Consider the following 11950-nt stretch of genomic DNA (forward strand, 5'->3'; position numbering starts at 1 on the left):
ATATTTTGATTATTTACACTATAGTAAGAAAAATGAACAGGATGCTTTAACTGTTTGGTTGTTTCTACAGAAATACCCACCAAAAATGTCCATCTTGATGTTGGCTATAGTTCATTAAAGCAATATTACAAAAGAGAAAAATAAAAATGACGTTTAAGATTAATGAAAAACAAATACATTACCAATGGAAGCAATGTTCCCAAGAAAACATATTTAGGTTGAAATACTTGTTGTAGTAAAAAGTGGAACAATTTAAGTAAAATCTAGAATATTTCTATTTTAAATGGCCAACTTAGCAAAAATTGAGACATTGAGATTTTTTTAAGTTTATTGTCAGGCGAAATGAATGATTAATCTGTTTTATTGGCATCTTACTCGGAACATGTTTAAAAATTAAGGCTCCTACAGAGTGCCGGTTGCTAGGCAGAGCGCCGCATAACGCGAGCATGCGCACTGAGCGCTGAGCGCACGCCGCTGATTGGCTAAACAATGGCATTATCGGTGTGAGGGGGGATGCGTTGTCCTCGGTGTGGCACAGTCCGAAAAAAAATAATAAACCAAGCTCCACAATGTTACACGTGGTGAGTCACCCTTGCGAATGATAAACTGAACATATTAATCAAGCGACCTCTGCAGGCATTTGTTTGAGAATTGATTTAAGGTAAGAACCGTGTATTATCACGTCACTATTGTGTAAATCAGAAACGGATAGGAACAGCGTGGGGTGTGACTTGATATAAACAGTAACGTATCCTAATATGCGATGTAATGCAATGCAAAGCAACCATAAAGTAACATAATATATTACAGCAGGCTGTTGTGTTTTTTTTCCTCTAATGCTAGAAGAGAGCATCTTTAAAGGGTGATTGACACACAAAGCAGGTGTGTCCAGCTGCACACTGACATCATATAGGAATTTTGTCCATAGTCATGGCATCTGCTGACGTCACTGGTTTGGAGATGGAGGTAGAGATTGGGACAGAGGAGACCCCAGTGAACATGCTTCAGAGATCAGCAGAGGAGGAGGGAACCACCACTCGGAGGAAGAGGAAGAAGAAAAAGAAAGAGATCATCTACCGCTCTGACCTGGAGGATGAAGATGCTGGGGAGGGGACCTCTGCGAATGTGGATGGAACCTTTAGTCCTCCACTTGACGAAGGTGAAGGTGAACATTATTTAGTTTAAAAAAAGATTTGGATCTGCCATCCATCCATCCAAAAATGATAATAAAGACATTTGTAATTTTACGAAATATTTCTTGAGCACCGAATCCGCATTTTAGAATTTCTGAAGAATCATGTGACACTGAAACTGGAGTGATGATGCTGAAAATTCAGCTTTGCCATCGCAGGAATAAATTACTATTATAATTTGTAATATTTCATATTATTACTGTTTTATTGTATTTTTGATCAAATAGCATGTATTCAGCTTTAATGAGCATTAAAGACTTCTTTCAAACCATGTAAAAAAAATAGTCTTACTGATCCCAACCTTTTGAACAGTAGTGTATAATTATTAATTGGTCAAAAATTATAAGCAGAATATATTTGCAGTTTTCTTGCAATTTTAAGTACATCTTGTTTACAAAATATTAGTTATGAAATAAATGCTTGATTTTTGAGTGTAATTTAGTCAAGGCACGGTTTTCGTGTCTGCTTGCATGGACTGTATCCCACATCTCAGTGCTTTTCTTGTAATGCATTTCCTCTGTCCCACACGATTGACAGATTTATTTATAATAATGTGTTGTTAATGCAATATTCTCAATATTTATCTTTCATTCACAGAAGAAGAGGATATCCCTCCTGACAGCCGTTTCGTGACCCTGACTGGCACCATCACACGAGGAAAGCGGAAAGGCCAAATGGTGGACATCTATATGACCCTTACTGACAAAGAGCTGAGAGACATGGCGCGCTCCAAAGAGCGTCTAGATGCAGAATGTGACGGGCTTGCGGAAGCCAAGCAAAAACCCTGCGCGCTGGGGGTCAGCCAGGGCCCTCATGTTCTTCTCTGGAGCCTTTCCTGCTCCCCGTTCATCTTCCTTCTCTCTTTCATCACGTCGTTTTACTACGGAACGCTCACCTGGTACAACGTCTTCCTGGTTTACAATGAGGAACGCAGCTTTCTGCACAAGATCACGGTGTGTCCCTTGCTCATTCTGTTATATCCGGTTCTGATCATGGCGTTGTCTCTTTGTATGGGGGTGTACGCCGCCGTGACCCAGCTCTCCTGGGTGTTTGGGGAATGGTGGCTGGCGGTGAGGGACCTGGAGAAGGGCTTCTGTGGGTGGATGTGTGGGAAGTTGGGGTTGGAGGACTGCGCCCCGTACAATGTGGTTGAGCTTCTGGACTCTGACACTCTCTCCGGGACCCTCCAGGGGAAGAGGATGGATGATGTTGAACACACTTCTACTTTGTGAACGCAAAAACATGGAATAACGTTCTGGGTTTAATATAAGTTAAACTCTGTCAACAGCTGTAGCATGCTGTCGATTTTATTTTATTTTATTTTTTAACTTATTTTGCTCAGGAAAAGCAAACTTAAGAACAAGTCAAAATGATTTTCAATAGCTTTTAACTTGTTTTCAATCCTGAGCCTTCATTTAAAGGGATAGATCACCAAAAAATGAAAATTCTGTCATTTTCTCACCCTCATGTTGTTGAAACTTTCTTTTGTTCTGTGGAATATAAAAGAAGATATTTTGAAGAATGAATATTTTGAAAGAACCAAACCATTTTGTTCCTATTGACTTCCAGATGGACAGAAAATATTGAAACATTTCTCAAAAAATCTTCTTTTATGTTCCACAGGAGAAAGAAAGTCACACAGTTTTGGAACCACATGAGGATGAGTAAATGATGACAGAATTTTCATTTTGGGATGAGCTTTAAGGCAAGTCTTAATTTTGCACAGTTTTATTAATTAGTACATGTTGTTAGGAAATCATCTATCATTTGGTATTATCAAACATCTCAAAATCAATGAAATACAGGGCCAAGTTACTCTAAGATTTCAGCACATTATCTTTCCATATCAAATGTAAAAAAAAACAGGAATAATGGATTTTGAGGTTTAATGCTATACATTTGAATTCCAAAAGCAAGTTTTTTTGTGATGCAGTTCATAATGATATCCAAAAGCTAATTTTTTAATCATTGGTTTCAGAACATAAATCAAACTATTTTTAATTCATTAAATGAGCACTATGGAAGTTTTCTCATTTAAGTTTACATAGTACGGTGCATGAAAAAATAAGTAATCAAAACAGCATAAATGTGCCCAAAACGGTCACTATGCCTGTGAAAATGATTTATATTCAGAGCTCTCAAGTTTGATTTGGCTGAAGATTCCAGGCTTCCGGATTATGTCCTTGCATGTTTGTTTTTTTTTGGGCAGATATGCTTCTTACATTCTTATACTGTACATATTTTCCATAGACTACATATTTTCCAGATATATGCCTTGTTAGGACAATCTTACTGTCAGTGATCTTAATCAGTCAGAGCTGCTCAGATATGGTTATCAAAGGCAACTTTAGCTATAGCCTACATCAAACCATCAGATTCATCTGAGCAGAAGAGTGGAGCACAACTGATGGAAAATAAATAAAATTGCAAGTTACTTGCAGAGGAAAATTGTTTTTGTTTTCAACCACATATGTCAATAGAGAGCCATGGTGTTCCTTTAATGAGTTTTTAATGTTCAGCAGTTACCATAATGAATCTGAGACTGAAATATTCTTAACATCCTTAAGAAGAAATGAGGCTCTCTCCTAGCCTTTCGTCACGACAGTATATTCTGTTATCTTGAGTAAAGAGAAGTATTTGGAAGTATTTACCTTTGTCATATCATGCATTACTCACATTGCACAGCTGATGAGCTGCAAATTTTTCTTCTCTTACGATGTTCTCACGCTATCTGACCGATACTTGCACTTGAATCAGACACTTAACAACATTTTACACTCTAAGCAGACAAATGCTTTTACACTTTGAATACTTTTTTTTATTATAATATTTTTTTATATTCTGTTTGTATGTCCCAAATCACTGAACTGTTGTGTTAGTGTTTGAAACAGTGTAGTGCTTTGTGTTTTTACAGGTTTAACAACAATGGTGCTATAATAGTGTTCACCAAGAATATCAGCCATTAAAAACCACAAACTGGTTTACACACATTAAGGATAATGGTTCTGTTGTCCCAGAAGATCATATTACGATTTCAAAAACCTTTTAACTGGAAGTTCACAGATTATTGGGCACACCTACTTCGGATGAATTATAGTACTCATATCCGCTTCATATACTGTCATCATTTACAGCTTTATCTGTTGTTTATGGAGGCATGTATTGTAAAATAATTAAATGCAGGGTTCCCACGGTCATGGAAACCTGGAAATATCAGGGAATGTTAAAATTGTTTGAAAATCTATGAGAATTAATAAAAAGCTATGAAGATTTTGTTTACTAGAAAATGCTCTTGTCTGATTTGTGAGTGAATTATTCTTTTGAGTCACAAATCATACATATACTGCATAAAAACTCTTATCCCGTAAAAAAGTGTGGGAACCCTGTAAATTACAAAATATCTTACCAGAGATCTATGCATCTGATCTGCATAATTTGAAGTCTGTATATAAATTCTTTTTTAACAAAATGTAAAGACAATATTGTTTTAAGACTGGAATATTAAATCCGATTGCTTTAAAATATGCAAGTATTGGATGCTCTCAAATTATACTGTTTTAATTATGCAAATAAGCAGGTTTGATGTAAACCACCTTTTAAATGAGTAATTGTAATCATCAATAGGTTCAATCTGTTGCACAAGAGATCCTAGGCTCTTTTTGTTTATCTTTGGGAACTTTTCCATCTGCTATGTTGTATGCTACAATAGACACTCATCATGCCGCTGATAATACAAGACCTTGACCTGTTTTTTGCAGTTAGGCCAGCCTTAAACTGTTCTACAAAGAACACTTGAATGACATAATACAATTTTGTCTTCTGGCACAAAGTAGCCTGTTTTTCTGTAAACATGGTTTCAAAGCACAAACTTCTTTATTTATTTATTTATATATATATACCATGTCCTTGATAAATGTTTTGTTTTCACACTTATGCACTGGGTGTGTACCAGTTATTTCATTTTCAACACTTTATAATAAAGAATTTTATCTCCTTTGACATTGTATAGTTTAGTTTCCTTTCAGACTTAGTCAAAGTTTTTGCAGATCTCCCACGCTGTTAAAGGTGTGCCTCAGACAGTGCTATATAATTGCCAAACCTTAAAAAAAAAAAAAAAAGTTTTATCATCGTTGACTGTCAACAAGCATCCCCTCCCTTATGACCATCCCAGATCTAATTAAACCAGTCTGTTACAGACTTAACACTAATGAAGTGTAACGAGAGAGAAATGAGTAAATGGCCTCATCTGAATGAGTAAGAACAAAGTGTGAATGAATGGTACCAAATATAGTTCCCGTTCGAGGGAGTGGCTTGTTCCTGTAATATGTAAACGGCTACTTTCGCTTTTAGCTTTTTTTTACAAGATGAAGCCACACGGCGTCAACGGTAATATATCTTCAAAAGATATGTCTTTCTTTCTTTCTTTCTGTTCGTTGTAATGGGATGTTTTTTAATAGCCTAATACTTTATAATTTTAACTTTGTTTATTCATAGTTCCATAAAATACGTATAGTTGCACACGTACCAGTTAAATGCGAATTAAGATGGTTGTTCTAAGAATCCGAATAGCCTACGTATTTTGTTTGACGCATGACGTAGTGAACAACATGGGTAAATAACGCGAGTTTATCGTTACATAGTGTTTGTGCTTTTCGAATGTAGCTCTTATCTTATTTTAAAGGTGGTTCTAGATATTGCCATTTAAACATAAGCTCCTCCCTCCCTAAACATTGAACACGTAAGCGTTCGCTTTATCTCAAAACGTCGTCGTTCATATATTAAAGCATTCTTTTTATTTGGATCGAAGTCGGTTGAATGTTATGACGTAAGATCTGTTTATAAACTGTTTTTTTGTGTGTGAAACGAACAGTTCCAAAGAACCGAATTGCAGAATAATTCTTACGCCACGTGTTAACGATTTAAAGCATGACAGGAATGTTAGCGTGGGTGAGTGATGAGAGAGAGAGAGGTAATGCGAGACGCTGTGTGAAGTTTGGGAACGTAACCAAGCAACTCTTCACAGGAATCCCCTTCAAAATTTCACTTTCGCTTTTGTCCAAAATGCGGGGTAAAGCCCCAAGTGGTCGATGCAAACCGTCATGCAATATATCACTGTTTCTTTATGTAGAGTTGCAAATGCAGTTTATTTATTGGGGATATGCAGGTACTTTCTATTATATCTAAGGCATCATTTTGAACTAACATCACCTCTCTTTGTTCCACCTTTCTTCTCTTCCTTTTTCTTTCATTGTCTCCAGGAGATAAGCCTCTCTGCAGGCATCACCACCAAAGCTTTTGGCCTTCAAAACTGTAAGTGCTTTGACACTTGCGAATGTAAATCCGAAGTGGCTGTTGATTTCTACAAGAATGTGATGAATGAGGCTGCGGTGGATTTTCTTCTTCTGTCAAGATAAATGCAATTTTCATTCTATCATTTCTTCAAAAAAACAAAAACAAAAAATGCAAGTATCTTTTTCCTTTTTTTCTGCTGTTTTTCCGGACTTGACAAATAGATGTTTAAAATGACCCAAACTATAACCTACAACATCAATACAGGCTCATACAGTAAAATGGCGGATGGATTTTCTATCATGGTAAACAGTGTGACCGCAGATCTTAACAACGAGGAGCGTAGGATCCTCCTGTACCTTTGTACGGATTTGTTCACCAACAGCTGTGTGGAAGATTTGAGAGGAGCTTTGCTGGCCTTTGCCAAACAGAGACAGAACCAAGCGGGTCAATCTCGGGCTGGTGATGCCCTGCTGATGGAGCTCATGTTCCGAATGAAGCGCTTTGATGTCCTAAAGAAAGTTTTCGGCACCAACAGACAACAGGTAGAAAGAATTCTGCAGGAGGGAAGGGCCCTCTCAGATTACAGGTATTTATCACATTAATTCTTTGATGTCTGAGGAAAAACAACCCATGTGGTTAAAATATGTATGGTAATAGAAAAAGTTTTATTTTAGAGCCTGACATTTATGTTTTTAAGGTTATTAGAGCAGTCTCTTGGGAAAAACCCAAGCAGAAATGTTATTTTCACCCACCTGAATGCTGATCTTATGTCCGCAGGGTTCTAATGGCAGATGTGAATGAAAACCTGGACAAGGAGGAGTTAAACTCTATTATCTTTCTACTGAACAGTATCCTACCCAAAGAAAGAATGGCTAGAGCTACCGTAAGACTGGAGAAATTACACGTTTAACCTTCAGAATGTTTGTACTAAATAATAATTATACTAAACTGAACATAAATATGCATATGGCATGTTAAAAAAGAAATCTACCACTTTTCTGGGATTTATGCTATGTGCATGTTATCTCATTTTTGTGTCATTGCATTTGATTTCTAATAGAGCTTTCTAGACGTGGTGGTGGAGTTGGAGAAGTTGGATGAAGTATCTTGTGATAAGCTAGAACTGCTTGAACGGTGTCTGAGGAACATTAAAAGAATGGATCTTGTCAAAAGGATTCAGGCCTACCAGAATAGAGGTCAGTCATTTGTGAGGTCACTTTTCTTTCGGTTGTTTGGTCAACTGCTTGTCAGCTGAGAAAGAATGCAGTGCATGGGTTATGGAACATCTGGTTACAGCTTTTGATTTGATTATGCAAACTTAAGTTGCTATTGAAACATGCATTTTTAAAAAACACCATGTCGCCCTTAAGAACCTAGAACATTTTGTACATTATACCCACATGATAATGCTTCATTTTACTTGCAAAAGTCTCTCATTGTCTCAAAGTTCATTTTCAAAGCCAAAGTTTATTTAGAAAAATTAAAATCATGGTTGAAATGTTTTTTTTATTTTTTATTTTTTTATGGCTCTGGTTACCAAACTTGTGCGGCAAGTACATTGAAAATTTTTATAATGCATAATTAACTCTACAAAATTCATTTATAATTTATTCAGGTCAGAATGTACCATGTGTAGTCCCTAAAGTTCAGAATTCCTTTAAGGTAAGACAATTTTAGAAAAAAAAAATCGTATATCTTCCCAATAGATGCAGTATGTTAAATGATGATCATTTTACTTACTGTATCTCTATATTTCTTAATTTCAGTTCACACCTGGGAAGTGTCAGTCTCCCGTTAAACCAGTGAGACGATCACAGTGCTGTTCTCAAGGTGAGATTTTATTTTTCAGTCTTCGTTTTTAGTTTTGATTAAGATACTATGGATAACATGACAAATAATTTGCCTTTGGTCTTTTTCTAGAGTTAAAAAATTTGAAGCTTTCGGTGCCAGAAACGGGGACACAACCGCAACAACAACCGGTAATAAATCGGCTTCTCACTAATTAATAAATAGTCATCGTGGCAAAACCTTGCAATTTTTCTGATTTGTCATTTTATTCATGAATAGGTTGTAAGCTATTCCTCCCACTGTCTATATGTCTGCTAGGCTTTTGTGACGGAGTATCAAGTAAATCCTGCGCAGAGAGGCCTTTGTGTGATTATTGACTGTGTTGGCTTTGATGGACGTAAGTGTGTGTGATCCAGGTTTTGACCCTTTACCATTTTTGAATGTTATAATCATTATACTGTCGTTTACTACTTCTGAAAACATCATCTGTTTTTCACCCATTGGTTTGTTAGGGAAACTTGCTTGCAGAAAAAAAACACAAAATGACATCATAATGTTTGCCCACAGGGAAGCCTTCCCCTGTGGGCAAACATTATGATGTCATTTTGTGGATTTAAAAAAAACTAAAACGTTCTAAAGAAATTGCTGTTTTCATCTGGCTTTTGTTTTCCCTTTAAATACAAATTAGGAAATGTGAAAAAAGAACAGACTTTGTAGATCGTTACAATGCGTTCTTGCGCAAAACACCTGCATCTAAACGTCTACGCTGTTTGTGTCCTTTCAGAGATGTTGAATCAGACATTTGAGCGTCTGGGTTTCAGGGTCATTTTCCACTCTCTCCTGGGTCTGAGAGAAACCCTGAAGGTCTTGAAAGACCTGACTCGCAACAGGAGCCTTCAGGAGGTCAACCGCTTCGTCTGCTGCCTCATTAGCAGGGGAACGGACACTAATCTGTTGGCTACAGACTCGGATGTCCTTGGCATCAGGCTGGAGGATCTCAGGCAGCTTTTCAGCCCAAACCAGTGTCCCTCACTGAGTGGGAAACCCAAACTGTTCTTCACCCAGATCTACAGGACCACAGAAGCCCTTCCAAGCCCTTCAGTGTATGATGAATACCTTGAGACGGATGGACCAAAATACCGGTATTCTGGGAGGCAGAGTGCGGACAAGAGGACTGTCCCAGTGTCAGCGGATGTCCTTTGGAGCGTGTGCACAGCAGAGGCAAAACTGCTGGAAGATTCCGGCCACCAGTCGGTTTACCTGCATGCATTACACACTGCCTTATTGATGGGGCATGAGAGGTACTTTATGAACCTTTTACCTGCTGTCTTAAAGAGCCACTGTTCAGTCCATTATTGCTTGTGACCAGACATTTAAAGGTTGTGTTGTATCAGTGATTTCAGGGCCAAATTTTTTTTTAGCACATTCATCTAATCTTTCCTAACGATCCACTAGCTGCCCGCCCCATAAGCATGCCGTCAAAAAACCGCGTCTCTCTAGGCAGCCTAGGCTCTGAGACACGAAGTCGGAGCTGAAGAAGAAGCTGGCTCAAAACCTCACAACACCCTCCCCCTGTCAGTGATTGGTTGGAACACTTTGTTTTGGTTTTGAGTGGTTGGTGAAACCAATTGTTTTTGTGTGCAGATCTCAGAGCCTAGGCTGCCTACAGAGACGCGTTTTTTTGACGGCATCGGCATGCTTATGGGGCGGGCAGCTAGCGGATCGTTAGGAAAGATTCGATGAATTTGATCTTTTTTTTTGGGTGGCCTGAAATCACTGATACAACCTTTAACACTGCAATAACCACCAAAAAAAACACCAAAAAAAACACCGTACATGTTAAGTCATTTTCAGTTTTGCTTTTGTAGTTTCACTCTGAAGAACAATTCTATAATTCAAGTCCCCTTATTCTGTTTTTTCCCCCCCTTAAATTTGCAGAAAGAGCCCTTTATTGGACATCATGACGGAAGTGAACAGAAACGTGTTTAGTCACAATCAGCAGAATCCTGAGAAGACGTATCAACTTCAACTCTCTCATACACTACGGGAAACTCTTTACTTGTAACACGTAATGTGTGCAACACAACACAAACTGCTCTTGGTTCTTTCTGTCCCTTTCTCGCACATACACTCTACTTGTTTTAGAATAGATTGTTAGTGCTCAGAACTGCTGATATAAGTACACATACTGTACCTGCATACTGACATGATAATCGATAGTTCTCGTTATTCTATGTTTTTATTAATTTATTCATATTTGTATTTATTTGTGAGGCTTTTTCCCGTTGCAGCTATATTACAGTGTTCTGTGTTGTAGTCACAGTGCTAGTGTCTCATTATTTAACCTAAGAAGAATACCTTCAGTCATTAGTCAAACTAAATTACATTTTTTTTCTATAGCACTTCTCAAATGACTTATTTTGTCAGAGCAGCTTTCAAGAAAATTATGTTTAGATGATCCAAAGGCGAACAGCAAAGGTGGCTGTGGCAAGCAAAGCAACTCTATGAGATGTTTTGGTGAAGAGGGAGAAAATCTAGAACTTTTAAGAACTAAACCTGGCATGCCAATGAATGTACATGTGATAAATATATAGTCATATATAATAATATGTTGTAGTAATAGTCATGTGTTCATTGAATACATCTTTAATACGCACTACGTGAGGAGATGTATAGAGTATTTTACATTGCATCCTCTTAATGTCCTTCTTTTTCACAGTTGTGTAAATGTTTGTATAATGATACACACGCAGTTAGGCTATATCCTTATTTGCTCCTAATTTTAATATTCTAGGTATCAGCAGGCTGGAGTCTTGTGACTGAGCGTGACAGATTGTTGAATGATGAGTAACTCAAGTACAGTACTGCAAAGATAAAGCGTTCAGGGCTTTTAAATTAAGTTTAGTCTATCTAGGAATAGTTCAGAGTAGCTACTTTTATATTTTATCTATTAACATTTGTTCATAAAATGAAGGAAATTCTTAGTGTATCCGCTTGATATTTATAATACACAGTATCCAATTAAACACTGAATATCAAATTATTTAAACGTATATCTATTTGTCATTTAATCACTTGTCATATTTATGTAGCCTAATTCATAACCCTCTTTCTAACCACTTCAGAGAGATAAGTAGCCTACTAATTGGTCTTGTAGAATTTCAGTGAAGGAACTGAATGATTTGCATTTGCAAATGATGAATGAATGGAATGTGACGTTCATATCGGAGCTCCGATATGAACGTCACATTCAATTCATTCATCATGCGTTATGGCAGGAAAAAAAAAATGATAGAGTAGGTGAGTATTACGATTAAAAATGTCATTAGCTTAATGTAAGAATACACTGACTTTGTGTTTTAATTGAGATCATACAAATAAAAGACCAGATTTGATTACATGGAATTTGAGTTTTGATTTCTTGTCTTTTCTTTCTTCAATAATTTTATCACACGAGTCATTTGTCGCCGTCTACAAATATAATTGGAAAGCATAATATAACAAACATCTGTTTCACTTCAAGATACAATATAAATTTGAACAAAGCATGCTGCAAAATATTATTTTAAAAAAACTGAATTAAATCTAGACAATAGAAAAAATTACATTTTAGCAGGACTCTTTTCCTCCACCAGGGGTCGCTTAAAGTAAATTCAATTCACTTAAATTCACTTAAA

At 36.9% G+C, this 11950-nt stretch overlaps 1 protein-coding gene across 3 annotated transcripts; it reads left to right on the top strand.

Annotated features, from left to right (window-relative positions):
• The first annotated feature begins 281 nt into the window (after nucleotides 1-281).
• Nucleotides 282-11671, top strand: cflara (CASP8 and FADD-like apoptosis regulator a). 3 transcript variants are annotated; one of them, XM_082155147.1, is made up of 11 exons: nucleotides 5433-5579; nucleotides 6452-6655; nucleotides 6750-7071; nucleotides 7263-7368; nucleotides 7546-7681; nucleotides 8101-8147; nucleotides 8252-8315; nucleotides 8406-8464; nucleotides 8592-8670; nucleotides 9058-9574; nucleotides 10212-11671. In XM_082155147.1, exons 3-11 carry the CDS (start codon nucleotides 6764-6766, stop codon nucleotides 10336-10338), a joined length of 1443 nt encoding a protein of 480 aa, XP_082011273.1. In that variant the 5' UTR covers nucleotides 5433-5579; nucleotides 6452-6655; nucleotides 6750-6763; the 3' UTR covers nucleotides 10339-11671. The 3 variants fall into 3 exon arrangements, 2 of the variants coding, with proteins under 2 accessions (XP_082011273.1, XP_082011272.1); XM_082155146.1 differs by having other exon boundaries at nucleotides 6452-7071; XR_014201862.1 differs by lacking the exons at nucleotides 6750-7071; nucleotides 7263-7368; nucleotides 7546-7681; ... (4 more) ...; nucleotides 9058-9574; nucleotides 10212-11671 and adding exons at nucleotides 282-661; nucleotides 844-1159 and having other exon boundaries at nucleotides 1791-5579; nucleotides 6452-6622.
• Nucleotides 11672-11950: the final 279 nt, after the last annotated feature.

Source organism: Leuciscus leuciscus, assembly GCF_965113295.1.
Source record: "Leuciscus leuciscus genome assembly, chromosome: 23".
Lineage (NCBI taxonomy): Eukaryota > Metazoa > Chordata > Actinopteri > Cypriniformes > Leuciscidae > Leuciscus > Leuciscus leuciscus.